The sequence below is a fragment of the Amblyomma mixtum genome, chromosome 5 (genome assembly GCF_055824585.1).
Source record: "Amblyomma mixtum isolate Tamu chromosome 5, ASM5582458v1, whole genome shotgun sequence".
NCBI classification, from domain to species: domain Eukaryota; kingdom Metazoa; phylum Arthropoda; class Arachnida; order Ixodida; family Ixodidae; genus Amblyomma; species Amblyomma mixtum.
In genome coordinates this window covers 155,410,602-155,423,436 of record NC_143016.1, presented here as the reverse complement: position 1 = coordinate 155,423,436, position 12,835 = coordinate 155,410,602, and the positions used below count along the sequence as shown (strand labels likewise).

General features: G+C 49.7%; 2 protein-coding genes across 3 annotated transcripts in view; one reads left to right on the top strand and one right to left on the bottom strand.

Annotated features, from left to right (window-relative positions):
* The window catches only part of LOC149344209 (uncharacterized), a 63,516-nt gene extending 50,756 nt beyond the window's left edge, over window positions 1-12,760 (bottom strand). The window contains exons 1-2 of one of the 2 annotated variants that reach the window (XM_089546205.1): window positions 12,142-12,760; window positions 11,806-12,051 (exon numbers count right to left, since the gene is read on the bottom strand). In XM_089546205.1, coding sequence (XP_089402331.1) covers window positions 11,806-12,051; window positions 12,142-12,175 — 280 coding nt within the window. In that variant the 5' untranslated portion in view covers window positions 12,176-12,760. Of the gene's footprint in view, window positions 1-11,805 lie in introns of both variants that reach the window. The other variant, XM_089546206.1, reaches the window with a different exon arrangement.
* LOC149344206 (progranulin-like) overlaps window positions 1-12,835 on the top strand; it is a 115,292-nt gene that overhangs the window by 9,776 nt on the left and 92,681 nt on the right. The gene's annotated exons all lie outside the window — the stretch shown is intronic.

Here is a 12,835-nt window from a genome sequence, read left to right as displayed (position 1 = left end):
CGTTGCTGCCAAATATAGGAGCACAGAAGGAAGCCTATGCAGCGCTTCACCAGATAATTCCGCCCAGGGTGCCGAACCGGAATTTTTTTGGGTTCAGTTCACTTCCGGGTTCGGCTCCGGAGCGACATTTCGTTCCGGTTCGAACCGCTCCGGATAGCGTCGAACCGGTTCAAACGGGTTCAGGCTATAAAAAATTCTGAACGTAGGTTTTTATTTAACCTTGTTTTGCTGTTTACTTTTCTTTGTGATATCAGCATATAAAACAACACTGCAAAATTTGCTCACTGCGAGATGTTTTACTGTTCGCGGCAAAAAGACTTAAATTTACACAAGAGCCGCGAAATCAAATGAACTCAGAATTAGTGTACACCAGCTATGTATATTAGACTATCTGATGAGTTACATAAAAAGAAAAGGTGATGGATTATTCATCTACAAAACCTTTCAGTTTCAGCAGTTTCGAAGTCCCCGTCAGGCGAGTAATAGGTCTCTCTTGAAGCTCGTGTCAATCGGGAATTTCTCCAGCCCAAAATGCTTACGCGGGCGCCGTCAGGACCACTGCATGCGCCCACTATGAGCGGAAGTTGCCTTGTATTTGCAGGTATATAAAGCCAAGACATCTTTCTGTCACCCCAAAAGCGGCTTGCCAGTCACAACCCCCCCCCCCCCCCCCACCCACTCTGGCACACCTGCAGCATACATCTTGAGAGTTTACCAAAAATATTTTATTTTCATCACCTGCTCTACATCGCCTTTGTAACTCGCATTATCTCGACCACCTATAGCTCAGTTTCTTCAAAAACACAGCTAATCGTGGCTTGTCGCTAGTACAGTGTAAAATTAAGATTTTGTCCTATGCTGATGTCGTCTTCGTCTCTTGCTCTGACGAAAAGAATATGATAAAAAAGCAGGCTTGCATTGGTTGGGGGCTCTTCGTGTCTGTACGGACACAAACTTGCAACGTCTTAGATGCGACGTTGCACTGTGAAGATGTTGCAATTGGTGCATTGCAAGGGGACGATCGTAAATTCGTTAAATAGAATCTTTGTTACTTTTCTGGGTCGCTTTCAAAGGGAGCCCATGCGTGGACAGAATTTCATGCTACCTTGATACAGTATGGTGAGTCTTTCGTGCAGTTTTTGTCCACTAACCTGTTTCATGACTTACTTTTCGAAACCCAAAAAGCCACCGCTTCCTGGCAGCTGTGCTAATAATTATTACGTGACTAAATGCTCATCTGTCTTTTATGTACAGTCGCGAGGGAATTTTGTGCTGACACACTCGATTTCCTAAATATTCGCTTTTCCTTAGAACCTGTACGGCTTCTCCAGAAGGCAGCTGACAAAGGTTCTGATCGGTTATTACTTCCTCTATGTGCAGCCTTACCTAGCCTTTGCTGACGGCCTTATATTAAGTAAGACAAGTTCAGAGGATGTACATTCAATAGGCCCCAAAAACCTTTCTTAGACCTCAAACGTCGACTTTACGTATTAGGACATGCCATCGAGCCAAGCGGACGTTTGTGCCATGATCAGTGAATTGCTACATCTGCAAGCAAGGAGGAACTATTGAACAACGAAATTATTTGTGGCGCTATGTTCGTTTCAGACATAGCTCACTTCAGCAGTCTCTTAAAAAGGACACTGAGGTCATGCCTTACACTGTAAGATTTGTGCCAGTAATGAAGGACACCAGAATTCCGTGTGAACATTTCCTGCTAATAAGACTGCTTAGCGTGTGAAGAAGCTCTATGCTTGATAAACACGCACAATCGCCACTTTCGGCGAGGTCACTGTTCACAGAACAGTTCTCATTTTAGCTCCGAACGTTTATGCTGCGAAAGTTCAACCTCCTGACTGATCGCCCTTTCTTGACGTGTGCACCTTCAGGAATTTTTATGTGCGGGCAGAGCAAGGAAGTGATAGTGGCATGAGGCCGTGTGCCGAGGTCGCGGAATTCGACCCAATCAAGTAAAGCAAGACAAGGTCAGGGAGGTTCCCGATATTCCATGCGGCAACAATAAAAAGAATCTTTGAAGATGGCCGAGTAGCCTACGGCATCAGTAAAAGAAGCTTCTCTGTTGCACCCGCCGCCACTGGCTCGATTCCCACTTACGGTTAAAGCATTGTAGGTGGTTTCGTTACTGCGTTAGCAGTTTAGTCTCCTTTCTCAAAAATTTCCGTGGTGTGTGTGTGTGTGTGTGTACATGCACGCGCGTGTGTCCATGCATGTGGGCGCTTAAGCATGTGTATGCACACGTGTGCACAATTCGGTGGGCGCACATCCGGGCACTCACTGGCAAAAAATTTACAGACGGTTGCAATTGGCGGTAATGCGAAGTTTAAGCGCAACTTTCGCCACTGCCAGGTTGACAACAAACCCGGTGACCAAATCTCGACATGGACTCCTGTCAGCTGCCAAGGCTTGTCTGAGGAACTGCTATGCCGCTATTTTGGCCCTTAGAGAATGTTACAGTGCGTTAACGATGTCGACTATGAAATGCTTCCAGACAATGCAGTGCAACTGCGATGCAGACAGCTCAGACATTGTGCGCGTTGTGTACGGCTTAAACCGTTCTATACACAGTGATGTGATTGGCTGAAGCCATTTTGGAGCAGCTTTTTGGAGCAGCCAAAAGGGAATTTTGGAGCAGGGAAAGAAGCTTTTGGAGCAGCTCAAGGCTCATTGCCAAGTGAAAAAATTGACTTTGTGAGAAGTAAAATAGTAAAATAAGGAGGAAACCTTTGGGAACAAAAAGGTGCTGTTCAATAGGATGTTACGGGCATTTCGATGCGAGCAAAATGCAAAAACACCCGTGTACTCAGATTTAGGTGCATATTAAAGAACCCCTGGTGGTCCATTTCTGGAGTCCCCCACTACGGCGTGCCTCATAATCAGATCGTGGTTTTGGCAATAATTTAATTAAATTAGAGGCAATTGTGAAACATCATATGTTGGCCCAAATAACTAATTTTAGAACTTCAGTGTCATGTAATCTTTTATGCGACCAAGTATAGATCAGCCCTGTGTTATAGCCGCCAAGCCCCTATAGGACAGCAGTTATAAATGGACAACAAGGAATTCACTGGAACTTTTATTTAAAAATGACTAGAATACGCGTTTGAATGTGAAAATATGCGTTTGGCGCAGCTTTGGCGCAGAATAACAAAAATGTAGCAGGATGTAGCAGGTTTTGCCTTTTGGCGCACATCGGCGCAATTGGCGCAGCTATCACATCACTGTATACACGGTAATGGCAAACATGTGGAAGTCGTAACGTGCTTCAGCTGGAATGCTCTGCTAACCCCCCCCCCCCCCCCCCCAACGTTTATTTTCGGTATTAAACTTACGTTTACCGCGAGGCTGTCGGCATCACAACAATGCTTCTCTTTTTCGGAAGGGGAAATAATGCCACATACAGTCTGACAAAATGTAAAAAAAAAAAGCAGCTGCTAGCAGTGGGCCACGATCCGCGACTCTACTGGCCAATCCCAGTAGTAAAAAGTGGAACTTTTTACTATATGAGTACAGCAAACAAGCCAGGGATCGAAATTCTAGAGCATATAATTGTTTCTCTTGTAAGCGGCTTTTTCTTTAGGTGAGAAGAAAAGTTTTAACAGATTACTTTTAGTGGTGGAAGAATTCTTTGCAAAGGTCCTGAATGTGGGCGAAGCTTCGCTCCAGACTTGAGTTGTATTAGACTACAGTATTGCCAGGTGGCACATGGCTGAGCTGGAAGACGACGATGCAGCGCTCACGCTGTCATGCATCGGCCACCAATAGACCACAGTCTTGCCCAACACCAGGTATTAAAGCACCCTGCATCAACAAGCATGTCACAACAAGAGAATCGAGCAAGTTCTCAAGAATGGAGATAGCCTAAAACCGGTGAAGAGGAAACTAGGCAGAGAGAAAAAACAGATGTATTCATTAAGAGAGAGAGGGCAGTGTCATTTCCAAAGTAGGCACAGAGTTCTACTATATAGTAGCCAATGGAATCAGGACAATAATGAAAGGCAGTAGTGCACAGCACTGACATCCCGCCAGTAAAGAAAGAGGAAGTGAAGGAAGCCTCAGGAGCAATGCAAAGGAGGAAATCAGCTGGTGATGATCAGGTCCATATATGCTGGGAAGGTCAGAGGGGAGATGGTGCTAGAAAAACTGGCCACCCTGTACACATAGGGTTTTTCGTGTTTGGGTGAAACCGGACTTTACCTTATTAAAATATTTACACCTCGAATATGCTCCTGAAAGATTGGGTGAAACGTGATTTTCCCCCCATTTCTGAACTACAATGCCCTTAGACAGACAACGAAGAAAACAATCTAACATTATTGAAGTTGGCAGCCGTACTGGATCTACTCTAGAAGTGCTTGCTGAGTCAGTCATCCAATGACTACCGACATCTTGATTTCCGTGACCAACGTGTAAGAATATATTAAGGTGCTGACACTGCGCCCGGCGGAGCGGCCAGACCTTGTTCGCTGCTCCTTGCGCTTCAATCGAACGCAGGCAGGTGGCACCATACGATGGAGGCTTGTCTAGTCGCCGAGCTGCGGCAGCTATAATGCAGGTGCTCAGCAATCGTTTGGTGCCGCGGCATGTAGTATGTGCGCTTTATTAAGTGCAGCAAGGCACCGAAGGATTGAAACTGCTGTTGACACCAAATAATTTTGGGCAACTTCGTGTTATACTTGCTGGGACTGCATGAATGGGTGAAGCAGCAGCGAGGACGATGCCGTGCGATCCTTCCGAGCTCGTTAAGGAAATGCATTCACTGCAAAGTTTTTCCCATCCATCCACACGAATGCTGAGAGCATATATAATAACTATACTGACTCCTAAAATATTGTCACGAAGTTGTGACGACGGGAACGGGTTTATTTACAAGTGGGGATCAGGGACGTCAGTGGACGGCCAGCGTCAGGCGGGCTTCACCACAGTCTCGCAGACTGTCGTTTTCTAGGAGGCTAGGTGGCATTTCGTTTTCTAGGTGGCAACACGACCACGACCATAGTAGCCTTCAGAGGACCAAAGGTACCAAACTTTGTCCGATATGGTGTCACGCTCATACCATGCCACCTGTACAGAAAGCAAGTCGATGTCTGCCACCAGTGTGGTCGGGTCGGGCATCGCAAGGACGTGTGCCCGACGCCAACCAACCGGATCTGCAGGGGCTGCGGCCAAGCGAACCCCAAGGAAGACCACAAATGTACCCCCAAATGCAAACTTTGCGGCGGCGCTCACCCGACCGCCGACACAGAATGTAAAGCCAGGTACAAGGTTCCCTACGTCGTTCGCAAGCGTCAGTGGGAGCGCCGAAAGGTCAGCCACCAGCTGCCATCGGAGAGCGTTTTCCCGTCACTCGACAAGCCAGCTGCCCGTAAGTCAAGAACGCCATCAAGAAACCGTGCGCAGTCGAGAAATAGCAGCTGCAGGAGCCAGAGCAGAGACGCGCGAAAAACGAAAACCCAAAGATCACCGTCACGCGAGAGAGTCTGTTCGGTCAACGCCGCACGAGGTATGAAGACCAATCCGAGCGACAACGCCGAAACAGAAGACAACGCTTCAACCAAGGAACGAGAGATCAACGAGGCCCTGAAAAAGGAGAACGCGACCCTGCGAGCCACCATCAACAACCTCACCAAGGAAATCGCGGAGATCCGCAACGCCCTCCGCAACGTCATACAGCAAAGATCCAGCCCGAGCGGCAACAACAAGGCCGAAGAAACTACGGCCGGCGCAGACAAGGAGCCGCCAACGAAGAAGAGGGCCGTCGAATCGCGCAAGACCAAGAACAACATGAGCAACTGCAGCACAGACAGCAGCAACAACAACGTCGAGGCCAAACTCAACAGCCTCGAGGATCTGATCAAATCGATGAAGGAAGCCATCGAAGCCTTCCAAACGGAGAACGTCAATAGACTCAGCAATCTGGAAAGCAGTGTGCAACTAACACTAAGCAACCCATTGTTCATGCCAGTACAGCAGCAAAGTCAACCAAGCGCAGCAACTCGGAGAATTCCGAACAGGACAATCATGGCCTCCAACTCCACAGGCATAACAGTGTGGCAGTGGAACTGCCGCGGCTTCGTCAAGAAGAGGGCAGTCGTCCAGCAACACATCGAGCACGCGGCGCACAAGCCCGACGTGCTCCTGCTCCAAGAAACACTAACGGACAAGCCATCCCTCCCCGGCTACAGGGTGCACGCGGGCCCGCCCGACGGCAGAGGCCTGTGCACCCTGGTCAGGAAGGGACACACCTTCGTCGAACACCGGCTAAGCAACGTCAGGATCGAACACATGCTCACTGAACTCATACCGACCAAGCAAAGAAAAAACAGCATCTTCATTTTGAACATCTACAGTAACCCATCGCAGAGACTGCAGAAGTTGAAAGCCATTCTTCACAAGGCAAGCACGACGGCCGGCCAGAGCACGCTGATCGCATGCGGCGACTTTAATGCGATGGATCCGGCGTGGGGCTACGTCAAGAGCAATGCGAAAGGCAGAAACCTATCCCAAGACGTGGCAGAACTCGGCTATACCCTCATAACCGACCCGGCTTACCCAACGAGAATTGGCAACTCTGTCCCGAGATACCAGCCCAGACCTCACGTTTGTCAAGAACAACGAACCGATTACGATCACGTGGAGGAACACGGGGGTGTACCTCGGCAACGACCACATGATCGTGGAAATCGTCATACCGGAGCAGAGCAGTACCAACGTCAGGAAACATACGTGGATCGATTGGACCGCTTTCAGAGATAACAGAAATCAGGAGGCGGAAGAGATCGAAATCGACAACATCGACACGTGGACCAACAAGATCCTCCAAGACGTTCGAAACTCAACCAAGGACATAGAAACAGACCTCGAAACGAACAGAATGGATAGCCGAGTGGCCCACCTCATCGAAGCCAAGCAGTCCATTCTCAACAGATGGAAACAACGCCTTAATCGTAGGCTACGAAAGAAAGTCTCAGAACTCAACAGAGCAATCGAGGACCACTGTCGCACGCTATGTGCGCAACAGTGGAACGAGATATGCAACGCCGCCGATGGCCAGATGCAAAAGAGGAAAACATGGAACTTGCTGAAGCATCTGCGCGACGAAACCAAGACTAAGTCACACCAAAGGGACCGACTGGCGAAACTCATCCATCGAGAAGTCACTAAACACGGCGCTGATGAGGTGGCGAAACGCATCAGCGACAGATACCTGACAACTACACCCACAGAGTGCCACGGGGGGCTGCCCAAGGCCCGTCTCGACAGAGATATAGACGTAGAAGAAGATCGCACGGCACTGCAGGACCTCAACAGCAGGTCGGCGGCCGGGCTGGACCGCATCACCAAAAAGGCGCTTAAGAACCTCGACGACAAATCCAGAGAAAGCCTCGCGAGCTATTACAACAAATGCTGGAAAACGGGAACGCTGCCGACGCAGTGGAAGAAGGCCAAGATCATCCTGATCCCCAAGCCGGGCAAGCTATCCGACACGGATAACCTCCGACCCATATCGCTCACATCTTGCGTGGGCAAGGTGTTGGAACATGTCCTGCTCAACAGGTGGCAAGAATACCTCGAGAAAGAAGATCTCTACCCGGAAACAATCATTGGCTTCAGGCAGCATCTAAGTACCCAAGACGCCATGATACAACTCAAGCACCAGATCATCGACGGCAACACCGGCGACAACAAAGCAATACTGGGACTCGACCTGCAGAACACCTTCGACAAGATGAAGCACTCGGCGATCCTATCCCAAGTCTCGAAACAACATGGGAGAGAAATCATACAATTACATCAAAGACTTCCTCACGGACAGAACGGCCAAGCTCAGAGCGGGGGGACCTCCAAGCACAGGAAAAGAAGCTGGGAAGCACAGGCACACCTCAGGGATCGGTCATCTCGCCGGTGCTTTTCAATCTCGTGATGATAGGAGTGGCCGAAAGGCTCAGGAACATCAAGGAAGTCCGAAATACGATATACGCCGCCGACATAACGCTGTGGGTGGAAGAAGGTAGCGATGCCCAGATCGAATCCACTCTACAGGTGGCCATTGATGCGATCGAAGACCAACTCGACGGAACGGGGCTCCGATGCTCGCCGAGTAAGCCGGAGCTCCTCATCTACCCGCCCATCAAGACCCGCCCGGCAAAGGTCCCGCAAACCAAAGAGCAGCCCGAGAGAGTACGAGGCAATCAAAGTCAAGACCAGAGAGGGAAACGCGATCCCAAGAGTCAACAAGATCAGAGTGTTGGGAATGACGATCGAGACGCATGGCAGAAACGGCGAGACCGTCACCCGACTCATTGCGAAAGCGGCGAACGCCACGAGACTACTCAAACGACTCACGAACAAGAAAAGCGGAATGACGAGAGAGAGCCTCATCAGACTGATCTACTCGTTCGTCATTGTCACGTAGCGTACGTGGCGGCCTACCACAAGTGGAAGAAGACCGAGAGAAACAAGATAGAGCCTACAAGACGGCAATGGGACTGTTCGAAACAATGAGCACCAAACGCCTCCTGCAGCTGGGGGTGCACAACACGCTAGAGGAGATAGCGGAGGCCCAACGCGCCGCACAACTCGAAAGACTGTCTATGACCAAGGCCGGCCGGAAAATCCTGGACAACCTGGGAATTGGATATCAAGGCAGGGAGCAGACGCAGCTCCCCGTCCCCGATGAGATCAGGCGCAACATCAGAGTGGACTCGGTACCGAACAACATGCACCCGGAGTATAATAAAGGGAGGAGAGCAGCGAGAGCCAAGGCGCTGATAGACCAGCACGCGGCCGACACACACGCACGCTACGTTGACGCGGCTGAGTACGCCAAGATACACGGCTTCACGACAGTCGTCGTCGACGACACAGGCACCGTTAGCACGACCACCAGCACGAGATGCCCCAAGGCAGAGCAAGCGGAGGAGGTGGCCATCGCCGACCGCGACTGCCACACGGTGCTATGCGACTCGAGGCAGGCGGTGAGAAATTATGCCAAAGGCAGGATAGCGAAGGAAGCGGTGCGCATACTGCAGGAAACCAAGAACGACGATGGCAGCAAACAAGTGAGAATCAAGTGGTTCCCGGCGCACGCGGGCAAGGCGTCAGACCGCAACGCCAACCACAACGAGACGGCACACGCCGAGGCGCGCGCGCTAACGGACCGCACCTTGGTCGACTGGCCGCTGTGGTTCAGCACCAAGGACCGAATGACCGAATACAACAAAATAACCAAGGCGTTTCGCCTAGCTCGCAGAACCCTTCCACCCTCTTGCTTGGGGCTCAGTCGAGAGCAAGCCGTTTTATTCAGACAGCTACAGACGGGCTCATTCCCCAGCCTGTCGCTGTTGCACAGAATGTATCCTGAGACGCACCCGACAGACAAATGCAGAGTCTGCCGAACGGAGACGGCCGGCTTCGCACACATTCTGTGGAATTGCAGCAAGTACCAGGAAGAAGCTAAGTCTGGGAGGATCCCGCCACGACTGGAAGCAGCCGCAGGGAGCGACAAACAAGAGGAACAACTTTGGGCCGTCCAGCAGGTCATCGAGGCGCTGGCCCAGCAGGGACCCAGCGAGCCGGCAACGGCGAGCGGGGACCCAGGCCGCGCGGCCGGTGCCCAGAGGATGACATAGGCCCCGTCCGAAGCGCGCGTGCGCTCTACTGCAGGCCCCAAATAAACGTTTTAACAATCCAATCTAGGAGGCTTTCTTGAACTTGCCTCTTTTGTCAGACTGGGACATCTGGGAAAAATACTGGGCACAGCATCAGCCAAAAGGATCGGTTTCTTGGGTGCATTTAAAATTGCCTTGCCATTAAACTTGGCATAGTACGATTTTATAGTGTAAGCTCGGGAAAATGCTTTGCGCAGATGTGGTCACCGGATCGAATTATCCTACCTGTTCAGGGCAGATGGGATATTTATTTCCTATCCTCGCCTAGAACCAAAGTTCTAGGCGATCGGGCTCAAACGCAGCTTTAAAGAGCGACACTTGGTCTGGACAACTCTGGTAGTCCGATCTGCACTTGGAGTATAATCACGTATGGTCAGCTTCTGCTGCCATGTACATAGGCCGCAACAGCCGTCCAAGGTGTGAGCCCACACCACCACGTGGGTTTGCACAATCACTGCAGCTGGTCCCAAACCGCAACACAAAAGCTAGTTCTACCAAACTTTGTTCGCGCACAGTGCCTACGACAACATCGAAGGCATGAACCTAAACGTCCACACCTTGTGATGCACTCTTGCAGTGCAAAACACCGAAAAACAAAGCCTAAAATGGGACCGAAAGCCGTGCAAACCGTTCACCTGCGTCCGCCACTCTGCAAGTGAATGGCCACCACTGCGCTGAGCCCCCGCGCCAGTGTGCGCATATACTAGAGGGCAAACATGATCTATGCGCGCTCTCCGCAGTGGCAGACAGCCAATGTCAACACCGAAACTATTTTTACACCGTGTTCATGACCGGTGCAGACCCTTTTTACAAGCAGTTGAACCAGTACTTGATGGAAGCGAAGCAAGCCCCACAAATACAGGTGTTGAAGTCAGGGACTATTGCAATGACACAACTGCGGGCTACCCCAGGCTAGGAAATGCTGTGTTGACGGTCACAATACTGTAGACAATAAGGAATTTTAACAATGGCTGCACACGAAGACATTTCAAATTACAGTACAAAAAATCGGAGGGGAAACAAACTCCACCAGAAGGGTATGACGCGATAGCATGTGGATTAATTCCCGTATATGCAAAAGGTCATTATCTATTTTAGATTCTTATATCCCTGACAGTCCTCATACCCCTCCTGTTGCAGTGGTGCAGCGGATAAGCCATACGCCTCTGCCCTGCAATGGCAGGTGCTCCCCAGCGGCAGCTCTATATGACCCACGTTGCTCTTCCCAAATACCAGTCTTTCATTTAGCTGGGACCTTTCCCACTGGACAGTTTGCAATGGGTGGGTTTGAGGACGCCACAAGGTCGTGTGACGTAGGTGGGCCACCTGCCTCGTAGGTTGCTCCCGCAGCCAATCATTAATTTAAGTGCTACCTGCCAGGTTGCATGAGAATGCCATGTTTTACAGGTACCATTGAATGTTAACACACACACACAAACGAGTTTTCGCTCAATGAGGCAAGCAAGGTTTGCGCATTAAAATTAGTTTTGTATTTGCACTAGTACCCTGCACATGCAATATAAATATCATGCAGAAAGGAGCCATGCTCCTTTATTGAGAGCACAGAGACAGCACTGATGACTTCTTAGTGAATAATACAGTTTACGTGAACTGTTCACAGAAAGAAAAGATAATCATTTCGCCAGTTCTAAGCAAGAACGTGCAAGCTTGTAGCTCCATTGTGTCCAAGTTCTCACCCTCGAATACTGCACGTTTGCCGAAACAGAAAGAAGAGGTAAACTGTTGCTCCACATTGCGCATTAAAATTACAGAGGAGAGAGCTATAAACAACAGATAAGCAGAAGCAATGAGGCGCATAATGCTTCTTATTTGTATGCATTTCTCACGATATTTTTTTTTTACGCATCCTGTGCTTCTGCTGTGCCTGCAAATAGCATTAACCAGGAGTCGTCCTGCGCTTGCTGTGCTTATTCCTTGCTTTACCCAGCAATTCGCAATGCACTGACCTCTGTCGTTCATGTAAGTACCTGGAAGCGCTGTCAAAATTTCGCTCCCTTTTCCTCCGCAGAACACTACGCGAGCGGTCTACGCAAGCTAACATTTATTCGTGCATGCACAAAAAAAAGAACGCCAAGAACGCGTGCATCTTCCTCACCTGAATAGGAAGAAAACTGAAGCGTACTTAGTCTCGACACGAACCCATGGTTCTGCTCGTGGTGCTGCAACAATTCGCCACGGCGGGCAAAGTTTACATTAGTACACTGGTCACAAGAATAGGAGCCTTTCGCGAAACAAAGAGAGCTTATAGCTTCGGGATGCTGTTTTCGCAAATGCCTCCTTTGAGAACTCTCAAAAGCAAACTCAGCTTGGCACACTGGGCACAGATACTTATCAGGCGCAGGTTCAGACTCGGCGGGTGGTGCAGGTGGCTCGGCGGGTGGTTCGGCGGGTGGTGCAGATGGCTCGGCGGGTGGTTCGGCGGGTGGTGCAGGTGACTCGGCGGGTGGTGCACTTGGTCCCTCCATTCCTACAAGGGCACCTCATCGACAGACACAAACACAATTTATATTGCCAAATAAAGAATGCGCAACGGCGCTAACAATTAGAAAAGTGCGCACCCAGCGCAACACAGAATACGGCAACGGCCAAAAGAAAGCGCAACAGAGCTGCTACTGAACAAAGCGGTTATAAAACAGCGTGAAACAGAGAACGCGCAACTGCGCTAACAACTAGGAACTATGAATATGGCAACGGCCAAAAGAAAGCTCAACGGAGCTGCGACAGAAAGAGGTAATAAAACAGTGCAATCAGCCCTACAGCAATTGCACAGCCTAAAAGACCAGCGAAGACGCTCGCACAACGGACACGAGAGGACCGTTAGAATATCGAAGTGTGCAAAACAATGAAGTCACGTGATCATGCACAAATAAAAGCCCAAATTCAATTTACATGAAAAAAAAAACTGTAAAAAGCTTCTATAAAAGTAATAAGCATTGTTCTGAAATGCATTGTTTGTAAATATAGTAAAAAAAAATATTATTTCAGCTAGACAAAAAACACAAACAAATGTAGACAGGGGAAGAGAATTACCCCTAGGGACAGGGATTTCTAAGGGGCGGAGTCAAACCTAGGGAGGACCCGGATGGGTTGAACCGCACAAACAAAAAAGAAGGCAGTTCATTTAC